Genomic DNA, 27,559 nt, shown 5'->3' with positions numbered 1-27,559 from the left:
CTATTTATGGAATTATATTAACATTTTAACATCCTTTTTCTGAAGAGCAGCAAGAACTTATGTTTTCTTGTCCTCCCAACATTTGTGGGGAGTTGGTAACAAGTTTTATTTTTCCGTTTTAAAGATGAGAAAAATGAAGCTCGGGCTGGTTAAATGACTTGCTCAGCGTCCCATGGTGAGTCAGAACGGGCAGGGGCTCAGGTCCCCGCTGTCTGGGGCTTCGGTACGAGACCGTCGGGTTTCCAATCTGCCAGGACCCAGGATGCATTGCTGCCTGTGGAAATCCATTTTCTATAATTAATTTTATTTTGGATTATCAACTGCATGTTTAAAATGTGCTATAGACTTTTAAAGTCAGTGGTTTCTTAAAGTTTCTGAAATGTCTAAGATGTTAGTGTTTTTAAGAGAAAGTCCTACCTGATTTCGGAGAGAACTTTATAGTTTAGGGATATAAAGGGATTTCTGTTGAAGCTAAAGCTTAAATGAATATGCTCTCTCCTGTGTGTAGCTTCTCCTTTGGTCACTGTCAGTGGTTTTCACTGTGGAATCTCCTTTATGTACGATTACTTGAAAACCTTTTTCTAGTAAGTATCAAGGAGAGTCCTAGCACAGTGCTGATCCGTGCTCTAAAAATGCTGAATTTTATTTTGATGATGGGTAGGCATAACTAGGTTATGTAAAACATAACCTAAGGTCTAGGACCTGTTTTATACTGGGCTGATAGAAGCAGACAGAAGGTAATCCCAAAAACTAAAGCAATTAAAAATGCTGCTAAGATTTTGTGACCTAGAAATACTGTAAGCCAGGCTGTGCTAAGTGGAAAATTGCCTCTTTTCTCACAGCAGTTTCATGTGGGCTCTCTCCGTTTCTGTCTAACAGGCCTAGCTGCCTTGTGTGACACTCACACTGTCTCCTGCATGACGGGCGGCACCTCCTCCAGCTTTACTTCTCTCTCCAGTGCTGACTGCTGTGTTTAGCAATCCCCTAGGATTCTTGTCAGAGCTACACCTCTCTGTGACTGGCCATTCCTTTCGGTGCTGCTGTCCTTTTGGGGGGTTCCTTATCTCTGTATACATGTAGCTTTGCCAGATATGTACTTAGTAATATTATAAGCTGTATTAATAAAAACCATTTACTGTGTAATACATGAGTTTAAAAATTGAGTGATTAGCTGTTCACTTTGATAAAAGGTAGTTAAAAATGCTCCACAGGTGTTATTGCAGTGGCATGACGGTGACTGTTGACACTAGCTAGGCTGTAAGAGTAGGGCATGTGCTGCTCCCATTGTACTCAGAGATCTGGTGGGACCAACCGGGGCTCTGGGCTCTCCCCTTAGGATCACACTCAAGTAGCATTTGCTGTGTAGTCTTTGTGTGAAATTTTGGCAATTCTGCTTTTCTCTACTAATCTTAAGTGTTCAGTGATTTGTGTATTTGTGTCTTTCTAACTTCTAATAAACTCACTCTAACTGACCTGTGTCTTGGTGTCTGTCTGCTTAGTAGAACTTCTCACTCTTTCCATGGAATGCAGCATTGCATAGCTTCTAGAAGGAACAGGGCTACTGTTAATCTTACTAAGTGATTCATTCTGAGAATAAAAGTTGCTATAAACACATTTTTTTCACTCTGTGTTTTTGATTTTCATATCTGGATACTGCCAAATGTTTCACTTATTAATGTCTGAATCAGTGATTATGAAAGCTGGGCACTCTTTTACTTGCTTCCTGTAAGGTGTGTGAGGGTTTTTAGTTATTTGTATAGAATGAGCATTTTATTTGATTTTCTAACCATATTTATAATCAACATTAGTAAAACTGTTCTTTAAAATTTCCTAAAGAAACAGTATGTCTAAGTATTGCATTTAGATGAAGTTGTTAAAAGGAAGTTGCCTGTCAGATCTGAATGTTCTGGGCCCGTACTGTTACGTGGACCAGACACTTCCGTGCTCACTAAACGTGGGGTCTGACTGGTGAGAGTCCTAGACGCTGCCTTAATTTTCTTGAGATTTTTTTTGTGTGTTATCTTTTGTTTCAGAACAGCAATATAATTAATTTTCCTTTGGGGACGTTATAACTTTTGTTTGAGTGAGCTGCTTCATGTTCAAAGGTTTTCATGATCATTGGATTATCTTTAATGAAATTTAAAATGGGTAGATTTATATTTGAAGTGTATTTACATACATGGCAAATTGGTAATTTCTGTAGGAATCATATTACCAGCAAGTCACAGACAAGCAGGTCAACTGTGATGTAAATTCTTGTTTTCATTCAGCTTTGCCTCTTGGGGGGTTGTGGGGAACAACCACCTGCACCTTCACATTTGTTCACGTTTTTTTCAGGATGGCACTGGATCTTTAAAACGCAGTGGTTCCTTTAGCAAACTCCGGGCTTCAATTAGACGCAGCAGTGAGAAGCTGGTTAGGAAGCTGAAGGGAGGAAGTTCACGAGAGAGTGAGCCAAAGAACCCTGGGTAATTATCTCCAGCCCTGCTGACCGTCCTGCCGCTCAGTGTCTAACGGCCATTTCTCCTCCAAGCACAGCATTCTCACCCACAGACTTCAGAAAAAACATTCCAACATATTTCCCATATTTTAGCAATGGAAAAGTTTAGTAGTTTCAATCTTCCCCCAGGATAGATTGAGAAATAATTGTGAAACTTCCTGTTTAGAGACTAAAAGGGCTGATGCCTTTAAAAGAAATTTATGGAATTCTTTGGTTTTGTTACATGTTCAAAGAAAACCTTAGAAGTGAAAAGTGGGAATATAATATTAAAACATTGAGCATATTAACTTGTTTACTCTAGATATGCATTATTTATTTCTTAAATTAGCATTAGTTTAAATCCTTTAAAATTACTTCTTTTAGAATAAATGCTAGCTACAACTATATTAAACTCATAAATATTAATATAGGGAGAAAAATGGTTTTAAATAGAAGGATCACAATTTCAAGACTTTATTATAAGGAGTTTTTTTCAGGAGATTTAAAAAACTTTAGATTTTCTGTGTGTTTAGAAAAGATTCAGTCATGGGTCTTAGAGTCTTTTGAGCAATAACATTTAAGTTGTCAAAGAAATTTGGTTCTGAGATACTCTGTTTTTATAAGGTGTATTGGAGGTGTGGGGTTCTTTGTACTTCTCTGTTAGTGTGTTAACAAATTGCCCCAGTACGTGGGTTATTTCTGGTATAAATAACCACCTGTTTTTGGATGCTTTCTCACAGAAGCAGTGTTTTGTTAGCTGTTCTGTGAAACTCTAACTTCCTAAATGGTACCTACTCTTTAAAGATTGATTCTCAGTAAAACTGTATTTTACAAGTGATTCCACTTTAAGTTCTGTGGGTAAGAATTCTAATGTCTCAGCACTGTGAGACCAACTTCCTTTGGACAATATACTGGAAATATTAAAGTTTATGTCTTTTCAGTTGTTTCCTTTGCTATTTTGAGGTATGTCCACTCTCATTCCTCTCACTGTCAGTCAGGGTCTAACTCCTGGGGATCCCTGCTGTCACCCAGTCCCCCCCTCAGCTGGGGGAGCAGGCCCCAGGGTGCAGTGAGGGAGCAGAGGCCCAGGCCTGCTCTTAGCTCTGTGCCCCCTAGACATCTCTCTGCTTGTGGATGAAGACGTTTCTTGATGGCTTTTGAGACAAAAGGAGTGATTTGGTTTTCGTAAGTGGCTGTTGCCTTGCTTCTCAAAAATGTTTACAAGCGTGTTTCTGTAGAGGGAGTTTTATGAGTTCCGTAGACATTTGTTGTGAAAACCACCTGGAAGATGCAGCGTTTGAGGCCAGTCTGGGCTTGGAAGTGTGTGGGGCTTCGCAGCAGACTGCCATGCTGCTGTCTGGAGAGCACCAGAGTGCCTGTGATGAGACAAGTGAACACTTATTTGGGGAAGCAGGTTCTGAACTGCCTCTGGAATAAAGGGCTCTTTATTACAGATTTCCAAAACTAAAATAATAGATTATCTGTCTCTCTGAATTTTGAAAGATTAAAAATTTTTCTTACAGCCTTATGAGAATCTGAACAGATTGTTGTGCGACTGCTTAGTTTCCGTTCCTTTGATGGAGCTGATGAGTGGAAGTGATCTGTACGTCACAGTGCTCTACACAGGCTGTTGTTAGTTCCCCCAGGGAAAATGCACTGGTTATTTGAGGTTCTGGATGTTTCAAAGCTTTAAATGCAAAGTCCAGTTCTGGCACTAAGTCCTATGACATGGACCTTCCTTCCCTCGTGGCAGAGTTCAGAATTTTTCATTCTCTTTCTTCCATGTTTTCTGTCTCTCTTTGCTGTGATATAACAGTGTGCGAACATTCCCTAATATGGTAAATATTCACAGTGCTAAAAACACTTTGCCAGCCTGACCTGATGTAAAATAGACCTGTATACTTGCATATACTAACATTTTTCATATATATTATTTGAGATGATACCTTACTGAACTTTTTGAAAAACTAAATGACTTTAGAAATTTCATCTCATAAAATACATAAAATGGAATAATCTTTCCAGGTAAGAGTAACAGTTTTTACTAACTAGACCAGTGGTTCTCAAACTTAAGGGTGCATCAGCATCTCCTGGAGGGTTTGTAAAACACAGACTGCTAGGCCCTGCCCCTCAGTTTATGATACAGTGGGTCTGGGAGGGTCCCCAAATTAGCCTTTCTGTCAAGTTCCCAGGTGGTGCCGGTGCTGCTGGTCTGGGACTGCATCTTGAGGATCACCGACCTAGGAGATCCAGGAGCAGTGTTCACAGCTCCCCACTGGGTATGACTCCACTGGGTTACTGCACTGCTAATGTGAGCGCCACAGGTGTAACTGAATGGCGTGGGCGCAGTTCAGAAGAGTCGGGGCAGAATCGTTGACAGGAGTCAAGTTGTTCTTACTTTCACCTTGTAAGGAATAGGGAGTTTGAGGAAAAAGGTTGTGTAGCTTTCTTAGGAAAAGTTAATTGGCCAGTTAAATAATAGAATAATTAAATATGCCAGAATGTGACTTACTTGTGATTTGGTTTGATTTTATCCTTTGTTCTTGAATAGTTCTAGGTAGAGAAAAACTTACACAGAACTGCAGCAACACCTGTGTAGGATTCGTTGGGATGTTTTATTTTGTCCTGGTTGGGACATTTTGGGAGTCGGTTTTACTTAAGGATAAGTAAATGAAGGTGTTTGCTTTTGGTATAGTTTATTTAATGAGAACTTAGTGTCTGCCATTTGTTGGGTGCCACGCTCATGGTGCTGGTGGAAACGTGGGCCATGACCTGGGCCTTCAGTCCTCGTTCCCAGAGCGTTCCTCTGTGTGTGTCTGCTTGTGCTCACCCTTCAGACCTGTGTTTCAGCCTCACAGCCATGCCCTCAGCTCATGGAGTAAATGATAGTATTCACTGTTTATGTCATAGGTAGCTCAAATTCAGAATTACAGATCCTATTGCAAACATTTACAAATAACCCTTAGTATCGGTTATTTTAGCTTTAAAAGCTAAGGTGACTTTCTGTTTGAGGGCATCCGGGGTGGTGGTAAGCAAATATAGTAAATTTACGACTATCTGTAATTTAAGTTGAGGTTATAAGGTATTTTGTAGGATATTTCATCAAGTATTTTAAAAGTGTCAAATGGGAGAAAAAGTAAACATATGTATAAATCACTATATTCCTTTAAATGTAAAGCCATGAAATTTGTTTTAAATTTTGGATTCTAAGCAGAGAAATACTAGCTTCAGGTCTATTTTACTAATGAAAAAATTTGTTTTTCCCTACTTTGAATATAGAAAAACATATAAAATACAGAATATATTTATGCATCTGATCTTAACAGTGAGTTTCGAGTGTCTCTAACATGGTCTCTTAGGGTTATGGTTTTCCATGAATCTTGGAGGTTCCCTGCCTGAGACTCACCTGATGAGGCACTGTGGACGCACATGCTGAATGGGAGTGTTGCATCAGCAGAGCCTCTCGGCTCCTGTGTGAGCCAGGTTTTAAGAAGTGAAAATATACTGACACTTGGAGTTTACGTGTAATACTTTAGGACAAATGTTTGGCTGAGACACAGAGAAACTGCCCTTTTTTTCTACTGGGCGCTGAATACAGTTAGACCTGGGATATGTGTGTTAAGAATTGGGTGGCCATCCCACTCCGAGCGAGAGGAAGGCCCCCTCTCCGTTAGGACCCCCGTGGTAACAGAGGCCTCTGGCGGGCGGCTGTGCTGTTTCCTCGTGCTGGTTGACCGATGTGTTGATGCTTTGTCCTTGCATGTCCACTGTCCCGGTTGCAGCATGAAGCGTGCCAGTTCTCTGAATGTGCTTAACGTGGGTGGCAAGGCAGCCGAAGACCATTGCCAAGTAAGGAGCCTGCCCTGCTTAACGTCCTTGGCCACCTAGACCAGGTTAGCCAGGCTGGCCGCAGCCCTGTCCTTGGCGCCACTGCCACTTCAACAGCCTCCTGGTGAACATTTACGTGTTTCTGATCCTTAGACAGATAGGCATCGTGGTATTTTCACATTCTGCTGTAACTTGACTATGTGAATTATGGGAATGTTCACATTGTGAACATGTTCAGTATATTAATTAATGATCTTTAAAAATAGTTTACTTGACCTAATTAAAAGTTAAATATTCTGATAAAGTAATATTAAAACTTAGCCAGTTAATTTATATTAAATTAATGTATTAACATGTATGTATGATTTTAGCCTCTAATAAATTTATAACTAATTCATTGTTTAGTTAACCTGTTGCTCAGTGTTTTAAAACTATTCAAAACTTCACTAATGTAAGTAACTGACACTGTCACTTTGATACCAGGATGTTGAGCACTGTCAGCTGTCAGAGTCTTGCACGAATGTGTTACCTTCACGTTTAAAACTGTTGGCATCCTGTTCTCCATCAAAAATGGCCTTTTTGTCTTCCATTTCTTTTAAATGTCTGGTGTGACTGTCAGGGTGCAGCCAGGTTCCTGGACCTTACCGCCTGGCCCTGTTTCTCAAGTGTGCTGAGCAGACCAGGCAGCTTGACCTTGTGCAAAAGAGAAACCTGGGACTTAGCAGTTGCTGCTCCTCTGCCGGTGACCAGACTTCCTGGTCACCACACCTGTTAGTCAGCAGCTGGCCCAGTTGCCCCAGTCCAACTGATAAACTGTTTGACGTACACTGACAGTAACGGACCTGGCAGGTAGGCTGACCTTCTCCTCACCCCCAGCACCCTGGGAGGTGATTGTTCCCAGGGTGCTTTTCAGCAGGCCTCTAGTTAGAAACCACAGATGCTGGTGGGATATTGGGTAGCTTGCGTTAGGCGCTCCTGGTAATGAGAGTAAAAGCAGATATTTTTGTTGGAAAAGGTCTGGAGTTGACAGTTCTTTCCCTGCCATTCCTTGGTGTTGGCACCTGCATATTGGAGTATCAGGACTCTGGTGCATTGTCTTAGAGTCGTGCGGCTATTACTGTTAGAGCTAAGACCACTTGAAGCTGGGGTCATTTGAAGTAGTGGTTAAGTATAATCTTTCCATTTGTTTTTTCATGCAGGAACGAAATAATTGTCTGGCAGACTCGAGACCTCTGAGTGCCAGCCACACTGACCTGACCCACTGAGGGTCGGAGCAGAGCTAGATAAAATCCCCGAGACTAACGAAGCCCTGAGACCCTCAAAGCTTTGCCGAACCCACTCTGCACGGGAGGCCCCTGGGGTCGCTCCTTTTCTAGATAGTCACATCCAACCCCCCGCAGGTTTGCCCTGAATTCTGTTAAGCAGTCTGCAGTCCTAGTGACCGAGAGCTGTCGAAGCACGAACGTGAGACCGGGCCGGGCGCGGCGGCTGGGGAGGCAGACGTGGCACCGGCAGCCGGCTTCAGCATGTTCGGAATTGGCCGCTGCTCATGGACACTTGTACTTTCTGCCACAACACCAAAATCTGTTTTAAATTTTAGTGTTGTATTAAGGCTGTAAATTAAGACCCTGGAACCTTAAACTGCATTCTTTTAGAATAAACATCTAATGATCTGTGGCAGTAATGCCTAGAATTTAGAGGAAAGTGTCTGATAAGAAATGGGAGAAATGAGGAACTTGCTGGGAGGCCTCCTTCCTTCTGGGTCTCTGTTTCTCGAGTCCCAGTGCCTGTGGTGTAGGACCCCCACCGCCTGTCCTGCTGGATGCCTCTGGGCTCCCACGCCCACCCCTTTCTCTCCTGGCCCCTGTACACTAAGCAGGTAGAGATGGGTGTTTTATTTTTAGAAAGTTTTTCTTTGTAGAGTTAAGTAACACAGGGTGGATTTTGATAGGAACATTTTCAGATCAACCCTAAGGCGTTATTCCTTAAGGGAATCTGTGAGACTAACTGGCAGGTTCAGAAAATACTAAACAAATGACAAGGTGTCGGTAGTTCCAGATGACAGAGGGGCAGGTCCATGCCGATGAGCTAGAATGTGAAGATTCAGCCTTTAGATTTGAAGGGGATAGGAAACACTGTGAGAGCATCCTTGTGAACTGTTGTCAGGTTTTGATATTAATTTATTTTAATGTAATGATATAGGTGGTGTCACAGCAAAGGCACTTGTTTTTATTTGCTCCTAGCCACCTTTTCCTCATGAATTGCACTGGGCCAGGGTACCTGCCCACTGGGGGTCACTGGGAGGGGCTCCCTCAGACTGCACGTGTCCTTCAGGCCAAGTGTGGCCTTAGGGCTGAGGGCTGGAGGCAGCAGCATCCTGGGGTTTTGTTACAGCGAGGCTAGACTGTACACTTGAGAAGTTTCCTGTCACTTGATAATATGTTACCTCATGGCATAGCTTGCTTGTGTTTGTGGAAATGGGCTTGTTTCCACCCAGAGACAAGCGCTTGTAGTGCATGCGCGTGTGCTGTGTTGAAGGTGCCGGCGGGGCTGACACAGGCCTCCTACAGCTCGTCTGCTTTGGCCATGCTGCTTTCCTCGGCTCCTGACTCCATTTAGGTTTTGCAGTGTCTGATGGATCAGGAACTTATTTTCTAAATGCTGTCTAGAGGTGTGTAAAAAAATGTGATGCGTTGTGAGAAACCACCAAAAAAGAAAGAAGAAAGCAAAGCTGTCCTCGCGTGGACACTGTGGCTCTTTGAAGTTCACACTTTAGGTGCCATGGGGCGACATGTGTTGTTGCCTGGATGCAGTGTGCTGTGTCTGTGTGCCACGTTATCACCAGGTGGGAGGGACCAGGGTGCCGTCCTGTCTCCTTCCACTCCAGGTGAAGTTTTCTTCTCCCCAGCCACAAGCCAGTACATTGGAAACCCACTCAGTTTTCCTTAGTGACAGTTCTCTCTGGAAAAACAGGGGCATTCAGAAAGAATAAACATGGAGCTAAGAATAGAATTTAAAGTGCCCAATTGGTGGAAACGGACCATCTTTGCAGAAGTTTTTGTTGCATCTCGACCCTGCCAGCCCCAGCCCCCTCTGAGGGCCGTGGTCGCCTTTGCAAGGTTGTGTGGAAACAGTGTTCAGAGTAAGAGAAGCCACAGGGCCTCCGTGAAGCCAGGTCGTAAAAAACCTTCATGTTGCAGAGGGGATGCTACATGGGAATCTGCAATTCCTCATTTTTGAACTTCTATCAGGATAGAAATGAGCCAGGTTGTAACCTACGTCAAGTCTGGTAGTCTGAATTTTAACCTCCTTGGAGAGAGAGCAGCAATGTGTCTGGCCGTCCATCCTCCGAAGGGTTTTCCTTTCCTGGTGAGGGGACCTAAGGGAGCCAGCACCCATTTCTACAGTTTCTATCAAGTTAGTGCCCTGGCCAGAGGACAGACAGGAAGTGGATGAGACCTGAGAGGTGTCTGCGGGACCCACCTTGGCCCGTGTGTGAATGGGAGGGTCTGTCTGAGGGCAGAGGGCATGGGAAAGCCAGGGTCTGCAGCACTGGGTCTTTGTGTTCATAAGTTGGAGGGATTCGGTTATTTTCTGGAATTAAAAAAAGTCCTGTCATATATTTGGTCAGAAAGCTGCTAGGAATATCATGTAATTAGAAATTCAGTGTTTATAGTAAAATATAACTATTGCTAAGGATATATAGTTTACAATTTATAGAGCAGATCTTTCACTGTCAACTTTATAGAATGTTCTTGGAAGGTATGTTACGTATATGAGGCTAACTTCTGGTATGTTCATTTGCACTTAGTTTTGAGCACTGTACTGTATGATCACCAGATTTTTGAACACTAAGACGGCACTCAATAGCCCCGGCCAAAGGTGCGCTCAGGTCAGCTAAGTGAGGCTTAGCAGGGCAGACATCGTCGCCCGTGTACTCGGGGAGCCATCTTTGGGCAGGCACGTAGACATGTCCTTTGTTGTTAATTAGTTCCCCAACACTAGGGGGGGGGATTAAAGTGGTTTATGCAGTGGTGTGGAACTCAGCCTGGGGGATCGTGGGTCTGTGAGGACTGTCTGACTAGCCTGGAGAGCACATCATGGAGAGGAATGTGCACCCAGAGGCCCCAGGACAGCAGGGGTGGGGCGCTCTGCAGGGATCACCGCTCCTGCCCTGCACACTCATGGGAATTGTGGGTGTTCCTGAGACACAGAGAGAAAGCCCTACTGCAGATGTGTCCTTTGGCCTGTGAGGGGGCACCTGCGGGGCAATGTGCAGCCGTCAGCCCGGCAGGCAGATGCGTGTGGCGGCCCAGGGGTTGAGCACTGGTGCTGGGGCTCCTGTGCTGGGCTGCACCTGCCAGAGCGTGGGTCGTCGTTAAATGTATGTTCTGTCCTGGAGCTGTTGTTTTCTTTTCTCATTGTTGGTGTGACTTGCCTAGGAAATGATGTAGAATTTTTATATTTAATTGCAAAAATAAAGTGTTTTATTTCCTGTTGTAAAGTCCCTGTACTTTTGCAGAAAGGCTCTTTTGTAAAACTCCAACCCTGAAAGAACTTTTTCCTATTTTACACCAGCCATTCTGAACTGTGAGGGTCACAGACTACTTTGAAAATGTGGTGCGAGTTATAAATGGATCATTCTGCTCTAGAAAAACATACCAATAGAAAGAGTCTGCTCAACTACAGGGATTTATGACCCCAGCCCCAGTGCTGGCCTGGGTGAGTCCCTGCCGTCCTGGCACCAGCCCTGGGGTTATAGTGTCTGGCTCATGGAGTTGTGGGAGGGTGGCCAAGTCACTCAACTGTTCTGTGCCTCAGTTTCCCTGAGTGAGGGTGGTAACAGTACCCCTCTCCAAGGGCTGTGACGAGGACATACGTCAATGTGGATGAATTACTTTAGGACAGTGTCTGACAAAGAGCAAGTCGCTAGTGAAAGGGTCCAGGGGCTACAATTGCAGTCACTTAGCACATTTATTTGTCCAAGGCTGACTCTGCCAGGCAGCATGGTGAGGCACTGGGGAGAGGGGACGATGAGGATGAAGACAGACACAGCTCTGCCTCTGTGGAGGCCCTGTCCTCTGGGCTGGGCAGTCACGTCCCTTGGTGACTGCTGGGCCTCGTGCCTCCACCACCAGATGGTCAGATTCTGGAGTTGGTAGCGAGATGTAGCAGGATCCTGTGCTGACGGGAGGTCCCGCTTTCTAGCTGGAAGTAAGGCCCCCAGACACAGTGTGGGAGCTGGGTCTGTGCAGATGGCCCTGCCAGGCTGTCCCACCATGTCCCCGCCAGAGTGGACGCCCTGCCAGGCACCAAGGACACACCAGGATGTGCTTTTTTTAAAAAATAAAATTCTTGTTTGCCCAGACCTGATTTTCCTAGCAGATGGGCCAAGCCAGTGCCCACAGCTGTGTCTTGCTCCTTTGTCTAGCTGTGGCTGGTGGCAGAGGCAACACAAAAGTAAAAGAAGCACCACCCCACCCCCAAACTCCTCTCCTAAAGTCCGTAGCCTAAAGTCAGCTTGGTGTCAGTTTTTTCCACCCCGTTCCAAACTGCAGTTTTGGGATTGGTGAGTGTGTTGGGGGCTGGGACCAACAGCCCAACAAGGGGAGGGTGAGGGCCAGCAGGTGGCTCATCTGACTATGGCCCAGTGTGGCGGGAGCAGTGGGGGAAGGGGGTGCAGCCTGTGGGGAGGAGGGCAGGAGGCTGCAGGAGGGTAGAGTGGAGATCCCACTGGGCAGGAGCCAGAGAAGACTGTTGGCCCCTATCCCGGGTGGGAGCTGATGTGGACAGAGGATGGAGAAGGCTGTTCCTTGTGAGGCCGAGGGTTCCAGGAGCTCACTGTAGAGACACCCGGAGAGCTGCCAGTCCCTGCAAGGGCCAGTGCAGCAGTGGAGGACAGGTCCTTATGGCCTAAGAGCTGGGTGTGTCCCAAAACCCAGGGAGAGGAGGGAGCAGCCCCCAGGTCTCGGGTGGGGGGTCAACTGCTCACTGTCTTCCTGACGCCCTGGAGGAGACTAATCCAGTGACGGGTGTGCTGACTCAAAGACATCAATCCCCTGCATCCGCGGAGTATGGAAGGCTCTGCCGGGACCTGGCCGGTGTCGGGCACTTGCCGTGTCAGCAGGCCTCGGTCCCAGGCGTCCCTCGCACGCCCTCGGCATTGACTGTGTAGGAACAGGACGAGGGGGGCAGGTGAGGGGCGAAGACCACCCTCAGAGTGCGGGCGGGGTGGCCAGGTGGGGTGAGGACAGCCTCCTCGGGGCGGTGCCGATCGACCATCAGCCTCATTAAGAGCTGGTTAGACCAGGTTATTCCGAGGGCCGGAGAAGTCCGCTCATCCCAGTGTCTGAGACAGAAAACAGGCCCAGCGTTACTTACAAAACCACGGTGGCAGGACACGCCGCCCACACCGCCCTCCTACTCGGGGCCCCTGCTCACCCTGGTGGCCCAGGCACCTTGCCGCGCTCCTCTACAGCCTCCGTCACCTGGAAGGTCCAGATCAGCGTCAGTTGCAGCGAGGACCCCACTGCCACCTGACCCCACTGGACTGGCTTTGCCCTCCCTGAGGTTCTTCCCCAAAAGACGAGCTCTCTGAGCGCACCCACCTCTGGGGGTGGGCGGGGTAGGGCAGGGGCAGGGAGGGCCGGCCCACCTGGTTGACACACAGCACTGGGCTCTGGAAGGTGTAGCTCAGCTGGCGCAGCGTGGCCCCGAGTGCCTGCAAACACCTGGCCCTGGGGGCCGAGGCCGGGCCATCAAACTCACAGCGGAATGGGGCCGCCACGGAGTCGATGACCACTAGGCGCACCATCCCCCGAGACAGCAGCACGGGCACCTTCTTACTCACACAGTCCAGCAGGGTGTCCTGGAAGCCAAGGGGAGGCGGCTGTCACTGTCCCCACCACCCACATCTCCCCTCTTCCCTGCGCCGAGGGAGCCCCCCACGTCCTGCCCATCTTACTTACCAAGTCCCTGGTGGGCCTAACCCCCGACCCCCTCAGGGCTGTCACAGTGAGCCCCTCCTTCAGTGACCCTGCGCTGGGTGCTGACCACCTGGACCCAGCCACATGGCCAAGGCCAGCCTGTCACCACCACAGTCACTAGACTATCCTCATCAGGTGGCTCTGGGGGCAGCTCTGAGCCCTGCCAGCTCCACCCAGAAGGAGGAGGAAGGAGACAGCGGTTGGGGGTCTAACTCTGTCCTGCACCCAGCATTGCCTTGAATGTGGAGACCCCTGGGCTTGGGTGGGGAGTGCAGGTTGGGGGCTGCAGGTGCAGGTGCCCCCGGGGCCAGCCCTGCCCATCCTCCAAGGCCTTAGCCTTGTGTTCTTAGCAGCTCTGGCCTGGCCGGGAGGCGGAGATGGCCAGGATCCTCAGGGTGGGTCAGGGTGTCCTCAGGCCTGCCCCTTGTGGCCACTTTGCCCTGCCGGCCTTGACTCTCAGGCCCAAACACAGGCTGCCCCATCCAGAACTCTTAAGAGCTGTCCAGTGTCTGGTTCCTAGCCCTGCCTGGAATGAAATTCAGTTCTGTGCTTAAATCTCCAGGGTGTCTCCAGTAGAGCCTCTTTTTGTGGAAAATGACAGCAGCAGTAGTGGCCTAGAGGACGCTAACATTAACGTGAGTCCTGCACCCTTTCAGCACTGGGGCACCTGGGGCTGGGCAGGTGGTGGCTGTGCCCCCTTGCTGCAGGGCCGGGACTCCACAGCATCTAGCTTGGAGACCCCGTCCCTTGGGAGGTGGAAGTGGGGACTAGGGCCCCAAGGCCCTGCTTGTGCAGAAGCAGCAGGCCCAGGTCCACCCCACCAGCCTCCCCAACACCAGGGCTCTGGGCTCCGGGGAGGCTCGCACCAGCAGCAGCCCCCACGCCCCCCAGTCTCTAGGACACCGGGCAAGAGGGTGGAGGCCTCTTGCCCCCAGAGCTGTTCCAGAACAAAACTTAGAAATGCCACCACCACCGGGTCTGGGTCATCTGGCCTTGACGCACTGCCTTCTCTTGCAGTGAAGCTGGATCTGGCCCTGGAAGACCCAGGACGACGCTGCTTGTGTGTGGCCTGAGCCGGCCCTGTGACAGCCAGGGGACGATCGCTGAGGCTGGAGGGCCCTGGAGCTGGGAGCCTGCAGCACTAACCTTGTCTTCTCTGTGTCCCCACACTGTGGAGCACGCTGTCATACTAATAACCACGCTGCTCATCAGGACGCGCGCTGATCACAAAGCCTCGTCCTAGAGGAGGCCAGGGCGGGCGCAGCCTCCCTCCTGGACCGCCGTTCCGGGGAGCCCCCGAGGCTGTGTCCTGAACCTGCATGGAAAGGCCTCTGGCTGCCTGGGCCTCTTGTGCCGTTTCTCATCATGTTACTTCTCCACGTGATAATGTATTTTATTGTAAATTTTTTAAAAATTAAAAGTTTATAAGCCTTATCCTTTACTTGAAGTTCGTTATAACAATTCTTAAAAGGGGGAGAGGCCCACCCAGGAGCTGGGGGCTCTGCCCAGCCGCAGCTGATGTCGAGAGGCCTCTCCTGGGAAGCCAGGTTGCATGGAGAGGCCCCCGCCCCATGCGAAGGCTTCACCAGCTATTTTTGGTATACTGGTTTATGCTGACTTCCTGTCCTTCCTTTTGAATCCTTTCCGTTCATCATTCATCCTTCCGTCAAATAATGATCTAAGCTGAAAAGCTGACCAGGTCACGGCCCGCTTCCCCGCCCACCTGCCTGGCCCCAGCAGCCCTCCTGCCCACTCCTTGAGGGTTATCTGTTCACAAGGAGGGAGCCCACGACTTGGTGATGCTTCCAGATGTGGCGTTCCTCAGTGGCGCAGCCAGCTGGCGGTCAGCGATCTGAGGGGGCTGGGTGCCCACTAGGACTTGGCCAGGTGGGGGGCCCTTGTGCTCCGACGAGGGGGCTTTCCTCTCCATCAGAGGCAGAAGTAAAACCCAACACAGCGTCCTCTCACCAGGACAGCCAGCCTGGACAGCAGGTCCCATCCTTCTCTGGGCAGTGGTCCCTTTAGGGTGACCAGGTAAGCAGGCGGCGCTCACCCCAGTTGCAGCCTGTTCGAGGGGACCGAGGGGCTCGTCTGGGGGCAGGAGGTGGCGGGTCAGGCGCCCTCGCCGCCGCCTGGGGGGCCTCGCGTCCCGACTCTTCCCTCATGGGTGGGGACACCCAGGTCAACCTGAATTTGAGGTGACAACTCATGCTGCGCATCCGGACGGGGCACACCACACCGGAATGCGCCTCACGGCCGCCTGCCCCACAGAGCAGGGCTGGAGAGACAGGCGGGACACTCACCACGTCGGCTGCATGCTCGATGAAGATCTGGTTGCCAAATCTGATCTTCCTGACCATCTCTCCCGGGATGTCTGTGCGCAGGCAAGGCTGCTGCGCGATGAGCTGCTGCAGACGCTTGTTCGGGAAGACGTCTTCGGTGCACACGTAGACAGCCCCTGGGAAGCCAAGCGCCGGCACGCCCATCAGGAAAGGGGCCTGTGGCCACCACACAACCCCAGGCAAACGCTTCCCCTTGTTTCTGACACTGCCCCACAAAGGTTCTTCCCCTCCGACCCTAGGAGGGAGGCAGGCCAGCGCTGGTCTCCCACTGCAGCCACTTTGCCAACAGTACGTCACCCTGTGGGTCTGTCCCCCACGCTGTCGCGAGTGGAAGTACCAAGGCCAACAGGCTTTTGGAAATGCCCCCTCCTGGAAACGCAGGGAGATGTCCCTTAAAGGCTCCACTGTGCAGATGTTTCCTCGATTCCACTTTCCAGGCTCCCCCTGCAATCCTGGGCTACGTGGGGATAACTGTGTCTTTGCTGCGACTGGAAAAGCCAGTGAAAAAGTAATGGGCAACGTGTCACCAGGAACCTGAACACCCGGGGGCAACATGCTGGCTGGGGCCTGGACCCCCGCACCAGAGAATGTACCCTGAGTCCTGCAGCTAAAAAGAACCAGGGGCCACCTGAAACAGACCCTAACATTGTGGCCACTGATTTTCAATGAATGTCCCAGGACAATTCAATGGGGAAAGAATAATTTTTCAACAAATGGTGCTGGGACAACTGGACATCCACATGCAAAAGAAAGAAATTAGACCCTTACCTCACACTATATACAAAAGTTAAACTATAGTGGATCAAATGTGAGAGCCAAAACTATAAAACTCTGAGAAGAAAACATGGGTAAATCACCATGACCTTGGATTAGGCGGTGGATTCCTAGATAGGTCACAAAAAGCACAAGCAAGAAGGGACAGATAGATAAATTGGACTTCATCAGGATGAAGAACTTTTGTGCTTCAAAGAACACCATCAAGAAAATGAAGACAACCGCAGAGAGAAGAGACTTCTGAAAAGAGTCTAGTATCCAGATTATATAAACTCTTACAACTCAACCACGAAAAGACAACCCAAATGTAAAAATGGGCAAAAGATCTGAATAGACATTTCTCCAAAGAAGATATGCAAATAACCAATAAGCACAGGAAAAGATGCTCACCATCATTAGTCAGGAGGGAAATGCAAATCAAAACCACAGTGAGATCCCACGTCACATGAGGATGGCAAGAATCAAAAACACAAGCAAGGGTTGACAAGGACGCGGAGAAACGAACCCTCACACCCTGTTGGTGGGAATAAAATGATGCAGCTGCTGCTCAAAACAGTCTGGCAGCTCCTCAAAAAGTAAACGTGGAGTTACCATATAACCCAGCAACCCCACTCCTAGGATCCAGCCAAGAGAAACCAGAACATGCCTCTACCTAAGGCCGTGTGCACCAATGTTCACAGCAGCATTAGTCATAAAGCCAAAAGGTGGAAACAACCCAAATGTCCATCTACAGACGAATAGGTAAACAATTGTGGTAGGTACACCCAATGGAATATCATTCAGCCATAAAAAGGAATGAAGTACTGACAAATGTTCCAACATGGGTGAACCTTGAAAACATCATGCTGAGCAAAAGAAGAGAGACATTCAAGGCCACATTTGTATGATTCCATTTATATGAAATGTGCAGAATAGGCAAATCCATGGAGATAGAAAGCAGACAGCTGGTGGCCAGGGGCTGGCGAGGGAGAGACTGGGGAGTGATGCTAACGGGACTGGGGTTTCTTTTTTGGGTGATGAAATGTTCTGGAATTAGATAGTGGTGATGGGTGTACAACTTTGTGAATGGTAAAAACCACCGAATTGGACATTTTAAGCGTGAATTTTAAGGTAAATGAAATACATCTCAAAAAAAAAAAGAAGGCCTGTGATGTGGCTGAGCGCTGGCTGTGCTCTGCCAGGACCCCCAGGGCCCACTGCTGACCTTCACCCTCTCCCTGCCTGGTTCACGGCACAGCCTCGGGGAGGGGACGCAGAAGAGAGCCCAAAAGCACCACACCCACATCAGCATCCTACTTGTGAATGTGTGTCACTTGATCTTGATCTACTTTTGTTTCGACAGAATTTCAGACTCAGAGAAGATTCAAGACAGGACAGGAACCACCAAGTCTGAATCTGTGTCAGTGGTCCGCTCCTGACCGTCAGCAGCATCTTAACCTTCCTTGGCACATTCCAGATCACTCCGGGGGGAAATGCTGCCTGGAGAGCACTCCCGACACGGCTGAGCCCCTCGCCAGGAGGCCCACATCATCCTCGAGGCCGCCGGGAGCGACCATGTTTTCCACATTCTGGGAGAAAGGGCGTTCTGGACGGAAGGTTCAGAACCCATCGAGTCTGCACCTGCGTCGTCCTCTAAGCCCCTCTGCCTGTCTGCAGGTTTTGTTGGGAGAGGTGTGCAGGGGCCTCCTCCGCTGTCCCCACCCAGAGGGGCTGCATGGCCGTGGTGGCCTCGGCAGATGGCAGCAGGCCAGGGGCGGTTTCCTTAAGTACAGGATTTGAAGTAACTCCAGAGCCTCTTGGCCATTCTTTTCAAAATTAGGGCTTTTGAGATCTGATTTAGGGAAAAGAAGCCATTTTCTCAGGAAAATGTGCATAATGGACCCAACATTTAACATGCTCGCCTCCCTTCCGCCCTCCCCGCCAGGTCACCATGGGACACGCCTCTTTATTTTCCTTCCGTCACTGTGATGGTCACGTCTGCGTCCCTTTCCTTTCCTGGGGGCTGCATCTCTGGAAACGGACACTGGTCAGCCTGAGGCCGACCTCCACACCTGCCAGTTGCAGTCCATCCTGCTGGCTCTGCTCCCTGGATCCGACGGATCTCTGTGGAACCTCACTGGCCACCCAGGAGCTCCGCCCCTCAGAGCCTCAGGTCCCCTGGCTCCGAGTTCTCTGAGTCCTTGCCCACGTGCGATGTTCCACAGAGGAGGCAGGTGCAGCTGGGAGCACAAGCCTCAGACCCCCAGCGGAGTCCCAGTCCCCTGCAGGGGTCATGAGGAATCACTGCGAGGTGACACTACTGTCACCAAGAGAAGCAACCCCGGGTCTTGTGGTGATGGTGAAGGGGGTGAGACCCTCCAGGCGAGTGGACAAGGTGGCGTTCTCCACGTGGCAGGGCCACATGAGGCTGGGGTCGAGGGAGGAGCGAGTGCACAGTGGGGCTGCCGCACTGTGCCTGCTGTGTCCTGGCATGAGGGACGCAGGCATCGCCGAGGGACATTCTCAGGGGTCCAGAGGTGGGATGGGAAGGGAGGAGGGGCCCGGCTCCAAGCCCAAGCAGCACTGAGGACCTGCCCCTGCTGTGCTGTGACCTTTCTCCCACCGAGTCAGAAAGCACCTACTATGTGCCAGGCGCACACTGAGTACAGACGAGGACCTGGGCCTGGACCCAGCATGAACACAGGTGCCAACGGGTAACTGCTCGTGTGACGGTTCCAGGAGAGAACAGGGATCCCCAAGGTCCCCGCTGGGCCAGAACATCTGGGGTCATCATGGAGCAAAGATGACCAGGCTCAGGAGAGATTCAGAATCCAGATTTGACTGCCCTGTGCTCCGCCCGTCATCCCCACGCTCCACACCCAGCCCATCTTGGGCGTAGCCCCCTCCCCACCTGGCTCCCTGAGAAGGCAATGGGGCAGCAGCTCCGTGTGAGTCGTGGTGAAGAGAGGACCTGCCCAAAGCCTGGCATGAGGACACGCTGGTGAGCAATGTGGCTCCCATCTCGTTTCTGAGCAGATGCAAGTCCTGTCTCATGGCAGCTCTTCTGTGGGGAAACTGAGGACTCCCACTTTCAAGGCCAAGTCCGTCCACCCAGGCACCAGGACAGCCTCAGATGGTACAGCAGAGGGTGCCAGGCACCCAACCCCCAAGCCCTCCTGGGCCACACCTTTACCCAGAGACACAGGGACAAGAAGTGACACAAAACACCCACCTCTGGTGTGAGCAAGCCCCAGGCTCGGTCAGGAGACCCCAGCACTAAACCCATACGGCCCGTGGGTCCGGCAGGCACCGGGAGCTCACGGTGCTCAAAGGGACACAGGGGAGTTTCCAAACCAAGCTCCGCATACCAGAGCCCCGCCAAGGGTCCCAGCTAACAGGGAGGGACTTGCTGAGGTTGAGTGACAGATGACACCAGAGCAGCAGGTCTGGCAACAGCGTGAGGAGGCAGCCTGGCCTCAGAAGGCAGGGTCCAGATCTCGCTCCGCTCCAGTCCCAACCCACCCTGTGGCCTGGGCAGGTGCCTGCTCTGGCTCTAGTGCCCCGTCTGGGCAGTGAAGCGGGCGGACGAGCCAAAGGTGGTGTCCGCGAAGTGCCGCCATCCTGTGTTCACATGCAGTTTAAGAGCAGTAAGGAATCGCACGTCAGTGCTGCTGGACTTTTATAAAAGCCAGGGAGCTACCAGGAAACATCACGTTCACTCCAGTTATCTCACATTTGATAAAAACAACTTGAATTGTTAACACCTGAAAGACCCAAATAGGCAGCCTCCAAAAGTCCCCCTAATGCTGGGCAAGCCTGTGCTCATGTCACAAACACATCAACCATGCAGGGGGACTCGGCTTGCCGCCCCCACGTGCACGGCCCGGCCAGCCTCCTTGTCCTCGAGCCTCACCCTCCTCACTCCTTCCCAAAAGGAGAAAAGCGAAATATTGGTTGTCCCGTGTTCCTGGCTCTGGGGGCCAAATGGTTTGCAGGTTGGTGGTGTGAGCACATGTATGTATGAGCCTGTGGGAATCCGCGGGCCAGGCCCACAACCCCCAGGGCACTTTGTGCTCAACCGGCGACCGCCTCTAAGGCTCTACGCGGGGACAGGGACTGGAGGGGGGCGCTGCTCCCGTGGGGGCAGGCTGCACATGCCCGCCAACCCCTCAGGCCACCCGCTTCAGTCTTCTGTGAAGACAGATGGGAATCGTAGAGAACAGCCCTCACACCCAACCTCAGTGGAAAGCAGCCCAAGAACGGAGTTGGGACCCCCTAGAGCTGACGGCCAGGACCCCCGCCCCCCGCCAAAGCGGGCGGCCACTCACCGGCCTCCAGGCCCCCGTGCCGCCGCGGGAGCTGCACGGCCAGGCAGAGCTGCAGCGCCAGCTGGGTCTTCCCGGCGGAGCTACGGCCGGCCAGCTCGGTGATGCCGTCCAGGGGCAGGCCGCCTCGGAGGAGCCCGTCCAGCACGGGGCAGCCCAGGCTCAGGCGCTGGTGCTGTGCGGGGAAGCTCTCCTTCTGCCGGAACAGGTGGAGCGCTGCGGGTAGGGGGTTGTCAGCCTGGCTCTCCTGCCCATGCCCCTGCTGCTCAGCCTGCTGGCGCTGAGTGGCAGGAGGACAGGGGACTGCGGTCACATGGGTGGGCAGGGTGCCGGAGGGCAAGGAGGCGGCGGCCATGGCCAGGAAGCCCTGGGCAGGTCTCTCCAATGCCCAGGCCCCTCTGGCCATGGGGCCCCTCCAAGCTGCAGTGCTCTGTGGGCACCATGGGCTCTGGGCTCCCCTGGATACCAACTCACCCCTGCTTCCTGTGCCCCTAGGCCTCGTCCCTTCTTCTGTGGCCCAAGAACTGACGAATGCATCGAGGGCCCCACGGCCCTGCAGTCCTCGCCCTGCCCACCCAGTGTGTCCCGCTCCCGACGCTGTGACCACGGCTACACAGTTATTCCTCAGTGGAGTCTGTGCACACGGCCCCACAGCCTGGAGCTGGGGAGCCGCGACCCAGAGGAGGGCTCCGGCTAAACCCCAGGGCACCCGGGCAGAGGAGACACTCTCCTTGCCCACCTGTCAAGACGCTGCTTCCCCGCAGGTGCGAGGAGGCCGTTCTCAGCAAGTGCTGCACGTCAGGGCCAGAAAGGCCTGTCAGTCTCTGCAAGTCTGGTCCAGAAAAATGCAAAACCTCCTTTACTGATTTCAGTTTGGCTGGAATAATACAAATAAATTACATGGCAAGGTCAGACTATAGTAATACAAGGCAACAGAGCATGGACAACAGGTGTTTTTAGGAGAGTTGTCTTCCAGTTCTGGGGACCTAGTGGGCAGGGGCCAGATCCATCGCTCCCCGAAGCTGTGGGAACCCCACCTCTCGGCTGCAGCAGCAGCGGAAGCCAGACGTGCAGAGGGGCATCTCTCAGGTGCCGAGAGCAATGGCCACCACCCACTCCACGCCCCAGAAACCTCTCTCAAGGAAGGCCTGCACGAGATGCAAGGCTAGAGGGTGAGCCCGGGGTCGGGGAACCGTGCACGGGGGGTGCAGAAGGAAAGCTGAGCCATCACCCAACCAAACGTCCCCTGTAGCAGACAGCCGTGAGGGCGAGGTGACGGGGTAGCGGGACAGCCAGTGGGGCGAACAGAGAAAAGAACACGTGCGAGTTAGAACGCCAGCGGGAACAGCTGGGTGGGTAGGACTACAGGGTTAATACGTAGAAGGGTCCGGTATTTGGGGAGGAGAGTGAATAAATTAATTTTGGGCTTGGATAAGTGCACTATTTTCAAACTAGTAGAAAGAAAAAATATGCTAAAAATATATCCAACCAATCCAGAAAGAGGCAAAAAAGAGAAAACAACAACACAACAAAGAAAGAGGACACACAGCTCAGCACAAGAGGGGCGAGTTACACCCAAATTTACCAGGAATTTATCACTTAGACACATACGCACCAAATGTTCCCGTTACAACACAAAGGCGCTCAGACTGGATGAAAGGAAAAACAGGGCCAGCCCTGTGGCTTAGCGGTTCAGTGCGTGTGCTCCGCTGCTGGCGGCCCGGGTTCGGATCCTGGGCCGCACCGACGCACTGCTTGTCCGGCCACGCTGAGGCCACGTCCCACATACAGCAACTAGAAGGATGTGCAGCTATGACATACAACTATCTACTGGGGCTTTGGGGGGAAAAAAAAAGGGGGGAAAAAAAAAAGGAGGAGGATTGGCAATAGATGTTAGCTCAGAGCCGGTCTTCCTCAGCAAAAAGAGGAGGATTAGCATGGATGTTAGCTCAGGGCTGATCTTCCTCACAAAAAAAAAAAAAAAGGAAAGGAAAAACACAACAAAACCACTGACGTGCTCTTTGAAAAACCAACAGCCGAGGGTGGACGAGCGGATGTCACCAGGCTGTGGCACCGGCCCCGTGCACTCGGGGTCCACGTTATGTGATCAACGAGCGTCCTAACGTTGAAGCATCCCTAATGGATAGGCCGGGAGGCAGGGAAGACGAGACGGGGTTCCCAGCCACGCAGCTGGCCCGGGGAGCAGCCCGTGCAGGGGGCGCTGGGGATGGATGCACCAGGAAACAGAATGGGTGAGCCGTCCACCCCTTTTGTGTTTAGGAAAGAGCGAATGGTGCTTGACAGACCGACTAGAAGACATGGGAAAATCAGCAAGAAGTACACAGAAAACGTAGCATGTGAAAAAAGGAGGCAATACTAACTTTGGGGGAAAAACCAAAGATGGTACAAGACAGGAAACAGTCATAACCCCCTGGGTCAGCGACGGCCATTATGTCCCCTGTCACAACCCTGACGGTTGACATGACCCAAACTGTGTTGCAACTGTGGGGGGAGGGGACGGAGGAAGTAGGGGCATGGGGGCGAACGCAAGCCAGCCCTCTCCCCGTAACGGGAAGTCTGTGAACAGTCGATAACACGGACAGATCAAACACAGCAACACAGGCACATTATTTAGGAACCCACATGTAAAAACAAAAAAATCGCCTAAAGACTCCTAAGTGCCCAGCAGTGCCATTTTACTTTTTAGATAATACGCACGTATTACTTTGATGAAAATAAAATTAACTTAAAAAAAAAGTCCTTTCAGTTAAGAACACACACAACTGAAAACAAGCAGCGCACTCCAGCATCAGGGCACTGATCAGGCTCAACTGGCTGGGGGCTGCGCCCGGGACCAGCGACCTTCTGTTAACTGCTTTACATAAAGCACATGTATGCACATTCACACGTTACATAAATGTCAATAAACGTACCTTTCTTAATTGCAGCAATAATTCTCGGATTCAGGTCCAACTGATCCAAATCCATGTCTTCAATGGGTTGACCACAAAGACGACTCACTTCCCAGGGACACAAATCCTGACACACTTGCTGTCAACTCGAACAGCCTGGGAGCCGAGGGTAGCAGAGTACCAGCAGCCGGGTGTGCAGCCCCTCTGTGACAGCTCAGAGGTGGGAGGAGTGTCTTCACTGTACCAGGAAGACCATCGAGGTAAGTAAGCCTAGGGCAACACTTCTGTTGGAGCAATTTACATCTAGAAATTATCTGGAAACTTAGAAACCTTTTTTTTTTTTTTTTACTTATTTATTTTTTCCCCCAAAGCCCCAGTAGATAGTTGTATGTCACAGCTGCACATCCTTCTAGTTGCTGTACGTGGGACGCAGCCTCAGCATGGCCGGAGAAGCGGTGCGTCGGTGCGCGCCCGGGATCCGAACCCAGGATGCCAGCAGCAGAGCACGCGCACTTAACCACTAAGCCACGGGGCCGGCCCAGAAACCTTGGACTCAATCCACACATGGATGCATTGCAAGGAATCCACCCCCCCACCCTCCCACATTCTGAAGGTCAACACAACACACGGCCATCCCATCTCGGCCCCTGAGAAAGTGTCAGAACAGCCCTGAGTCCCAGCCCGGGGCCCAGCGTCCAGGTGCGTGTTCTGCTTCAACCCACCTCTCCCGGCAAGGACAACGGGTCCAGTCAGAGAGCCATGCGTGTTGGGCTCACTCGAATTCCTTTGCATTCTCCAGTTTAAATTTTTGTTTATTTATTTTTTTCCCCCAAAGCCCCAGTAGATAGCTGTATGTCATAGTTGCACAGCCTTCTAGTTGCTGTATGTGGGACGCGGCCTCAGCATGGACAGAGAAGTGGTGCGGCACTTAACCGCTAAGCCACGGGGCCGGCCCCTGCATTCTCTAGTTTAATTTCCCTTAAATATCTCTCCACGGGGAATCTGGAGAGTGGAAAGAGTGAGTTTGGGTCTTGCAGGATGCTCAGGGAGTTGGAACCTCCAGGACCACAAGCTGTTTCAGTGGAGAACAATAGAGACTGTGTCCGGCCTGGCTGTGGGAGGCGGCGAGCCTTGCCCTGCAGCCCCCACCCCTCACTCAGCCAGTAATGTTGTGGTGGCCCCTCCCAGGAAGGGGAGCTGGCAGCCCTACCATGGCCCGAGCACTAAAGGCAGTGGACGACAGGAGCCTGACCCTGCTGAGGGGAGAAACCTGGCTTTTCCCACCTCCCACCGTGGCTGGCTGCCACAGACTCAGCCCAGGGTCACCCCGGGGCTCTCCAGCAAGCCATTCTGCATTCCCCTTGAGGCCGCCCAAAACAGCTAGGTCGGGAATGCAGCAGGGTGTACGGGAACGCCCAGGCCAGCAGCTGCCCAGTGCTCCCTCCCTGTGCCTCGCCAAGTCCCAGTGCCTCAGCTGAGGGGAAGGTTACGCAATTGTGGACTTGGCCTTGCAATGCTTAGAATACTGTAGTGACTTGGACAATACTGGGTTGTTTTTGAAGCTTCAAGAACCAGGTCACTTGCACTCCTACATTCGCACAGGCTGGTCAGGGAGACCAAGGCCTGACACTGGCGAGGCTCAGGCTGTCCAGAACCGACAGTACAAGTTCCAGGGGTGGCCGCAGCAGCCTGATACCGGGGCACGACTGGGCCATTTGATCACCACACCCTGGGAGGCAGCTGCTGGGCAGGAGGAAGCTGGGGCTCCACGGGCTGGTTTCCTGCCCAGACTCACAGGCCCTGGCCAGTGGGTCTTCCCAGCCAGCAGGCTGGTCCCGTGTTCTGCCTGGAACGGGGGGCTCCCAGGCTGGCTGCTCAGGGCAGGGCTGACAGTAAACACTGCTGAGGCTGGAGAGGAGACACACAGAGACCCCCGGTGACCCCCAGGACTGCAAATCGGAGCAGAAGGGAAGCTGGAGGGCTGGGTGACAGTCAGAAGGTGGGAGGTGGCCCGAACCTGGGGTGCCGGGACCAGCTGCACAAAAGGAGGGCCAATGGGGATTTGCACCAGCTCAGAACGTGCCCTGAGGCTGTACGGAAGATGCTGGCAGAGCTAGAGCTGGTGGTGCATGAAAAGAGGTTAGATTCCTGAGGACAGACAGCAAGTGAAAAAGAAATATCAACTCCAGGAAAAGAATAAGTTGTCAAAGGAGAATCAGTGGCCTCACCTGGTTTGTCAGGGGGTTCATGGGAACAGCACTGACTGCGCTGGAGGAGACGCTGGCCAAATCCCTCACAAATGAAACTATCTTTCTTTCTTGTGCCAAGTTCAGAGCTAAGTTCAGGCAAGGTACGTGCAGCTCCACTGATGCTGCCCTAAAATCAGCAAACGTAACGACCATTGAGCGTTGGCATTTATCAAACACAGTCCGTCCCCAGGACTGTTCTAAGCACTTGACATGTATGAACTCGCTCAAACCTTACCACAGCAATGTCATGATCTCTGTTCACTGACAAGGAAACAGAAGCAAGAGTGGCTAAGTGACAAGCTAAGGTCACACAGCCAGCAAGTGGGTGGCCTGGGATTCAGGTCCACACTGCATATTCTAAGCTCCTGACCTATATGAGCCTGACCATGAGCTTACATGGCCTGCCTGTTAACAAATCCAGCGGGAACTGCTCAGTGTCCACACTGCAAAACTCAATTATCCAGAGGCTTACCTGCCTGGGGGTGTCCAGCCCACTCTCAAGATTAACCTTCTTTCTCTGCTCCCCCTCCCAGAAGGGGGCCATGAGCTCTCCTTCATCCTAGAGCTGCCCAGAGGGAGCTTTCATTATCAGTGACCTTGGGTGGCCAAGCCGGTTCTTCCACGCCCGGGGACACCACTGTGGTTCCTCCAGAACTGCCCAGCCTGGACCCCGGGGGCCCTCTCCACTCTCAGGACCCTCTTCTTCCTCTGAGGACTCCCTCTCTTTTCAGTCCCTGAGCCATCATGCCCCACGGCTTTGAGCACGCCCTATTTCCCAATGACTCCCCCAGACCTGGATGTCCAGCGGACCCCAGCCTTGGCCTTCCGGGTGGACCTGGGCGCCCTGCACACTCACTTTGCTATCCATGCACATCTGCTCTTCCCACAGTGCGCTTCATCTCCGTGGTTGTCCACTCATCACCCTTGACCCGGCCCTGTCCTCGCCCCTAAAACATCGCAACTTCACACGGTCCCGGTTCTCCTCCCACCCCACAGTCCCTGGACGGCTGCCATAACCCAAACTGGCCCAGGAGCTGGGCAGCCTCCTCCAAACCCTGCGGCGTGATAGCCCCCAAATGAGCCATCCCACCCCGGCTCACGAGCCCGCGCTGCACTGGCCCAGGCTCCTTCCCACTGCCAGGACCCCGCTAGGACCTCTGCTCCGGCTGTCCCTTCTGCTGGCCCGCCCGCCTGCCCGCATCGATGATCCCGCCGTCCCCACCGGGCGCCCGGAGGAGGTCTGGGCACGCGCCCAGCTTGGCCCCGTCCGCGCCCGGCCTCCACCGAGCCTGTACGCTGTACCTTCATCCCCCCACCCCATACACCCCCTACTCCACCTCCGCCGCCCCCGCCCCCCCCCACCCCCAGCCTCCCTTTACCATCCCCACTCCACTTCCGTACCCCAGAATCCTCCCTGAACCCCCCGCTCGCGGCCCCCACCCGGCCGCTTTCACCTCGCGCGCTCTCCACACGCCTCTTCGCGCCGTCCCGCCCCCCACAACCTCCTCTTCCAATGAGCGCCGGGCGCCCTGAGCCGGATACGCCAATCAGAGAGAAAGCATAGCCCACGTCGCAGACTAACTGACCAATCCAAAGTCTCAGTCGCCTCGAGGGGGCGGAGCGCGCCAGGGCCGGCCCTCACCGCCGATTGGTGACCGACAGCAGGGTGGCAGGGGAAGTGCCCT

General features: G+C 52.0%; 2 protein-coding genes across 31 annotated transcripts in view; one reads left to right on the top strand and one right to left on the bottom strand.

The window, feature by feature from the left end:
* KLC1 (kinesin light chain 1) overlaps positions 1 to 14,727 on the top strand; it is a 66,228-nt gene extending 51,501 nt beyond the window's left edge. For 5 of the 26 annotated variants that reach the window (XM_087447858.1, XM_004434290.3, XM_004434289.3 and 2 more), the window contains 3 exons: positions 2,338 to 2,468; positions 6,262 to 6,328; positions 7,507 to 10,816. In XM_087447858.1, the coding sequence (XP_087303984.1) occupies positions 2,338 to 2,468; positions 6,262 to 6,328; positions 7,507 to 7,572 (264 nt within the window). In that variant the 3' untranslated portion in view covers positions 7,573 to 10,816. Of the gene's footprint in view, positions 1 to 124; positions 176 to 879; positions 1,474 to 2,337; positions 2,470 to 6,261; positions 6,717 to 7,506; positions 10,817 to 13,855; positions 13,929 to 14,310 lie in introns of those variants that run through there. The other 21 variants (XM_087447867.1, XM_004434295.3, XM_004434293.3 and 18 more) reach the window with 14 other exon arrangements.
* XRCC3 (X-ray repair cross complementing 3) lies at positions 11,263 to 27,347 on the bottom strand. 5 transcript variants are annotated; one of them, XM_087447870.1, is made up of 9 exons: positions 27,329 to 27,347; positions 25,854 to 26,001; positions 23,647 to 23,863; positions 21,453 to 21,590; positions 20,717 to 20,929; positions 15,597 to 15,751; positions 12,963 to 13,175; positions 12,749 to 12,795; positions 11,263 to 12,656 (listed from the first exon to the last, which is right to left on the bottom strand). In XM_087447870.1, the coding sequence occupies exons 3-9, from the start codon at positions 23,699 to 23,701 to the stop codon at positions 12,428 to 12,430; spliced, it is 1,050 nt and encodes a 349-aa protein (XP_087303996.1). In that variant the 5' UTR covers positions 23,702 to 23,863; positions 25,854 to 26,001; positions 27,329 to 27,347; the 3' UTR covers positions 11,263 to 12,427. The 5 variants fall into 5 exon arrangements, with proteins under 5 accessions (XP_087303996.1, XP_004434356.1, XP_087303995.1 ...); XM_004434299.3 differs by having other exon boundaries at positions 27,276 to 27,339; XM_087447869.1 differs by lacking the exon at positions 27,329 to 27,347 and adding an exon at positions 26,731 to 27,146.
* Positions 27,348 to 27,559: the final 212 nt, after the last annotated feature.

The sequence above is a fragment of the Ceratotherium simum genome, chromosome 24 (assembly GCF_057802395.1).
Source record: "Ceratotherium simum simum isolate JZ-2026a chromosome 24, ASM5780239v1, whole genome shotgun sequence".
In the NCBI taxonomy this organism is placed as follows: Eukaryota; Metazoa; Chordata; class Mammalia; order Perissodactyla; family Rhinocerotidae; genus Ceratotherium; species Ceratotherium simum.
This window is presented reverse-complemented; position numbering and strand designations above follow the sequence as displayed.

Bases quoted from the DNA above. Each gene is read 5' to 3' on its own strand.
- XRCC3 (XM_087447870.1), bottom strand. From the start codon at position 23,701: ATGGATTTGGATCAGTTGGACCTGAATCCGAGAATTATTGCTGCAATT. The intron at 20,930-21,452 runs GTGGGCAAGGAG...CCCTACCCGCAG, and splicing joins GGGAAGCAGCGTCTTGACAG to CGCTCCACCTGTTCCGGCAG. The intron at 12,796-12,962 runs GTGGGCCGGCCC...TGGACCTTCCAG, and splicing joins CAGTGCTGTGTGTCAACCAG to GTGACGGAGGCTGTAGAGGA.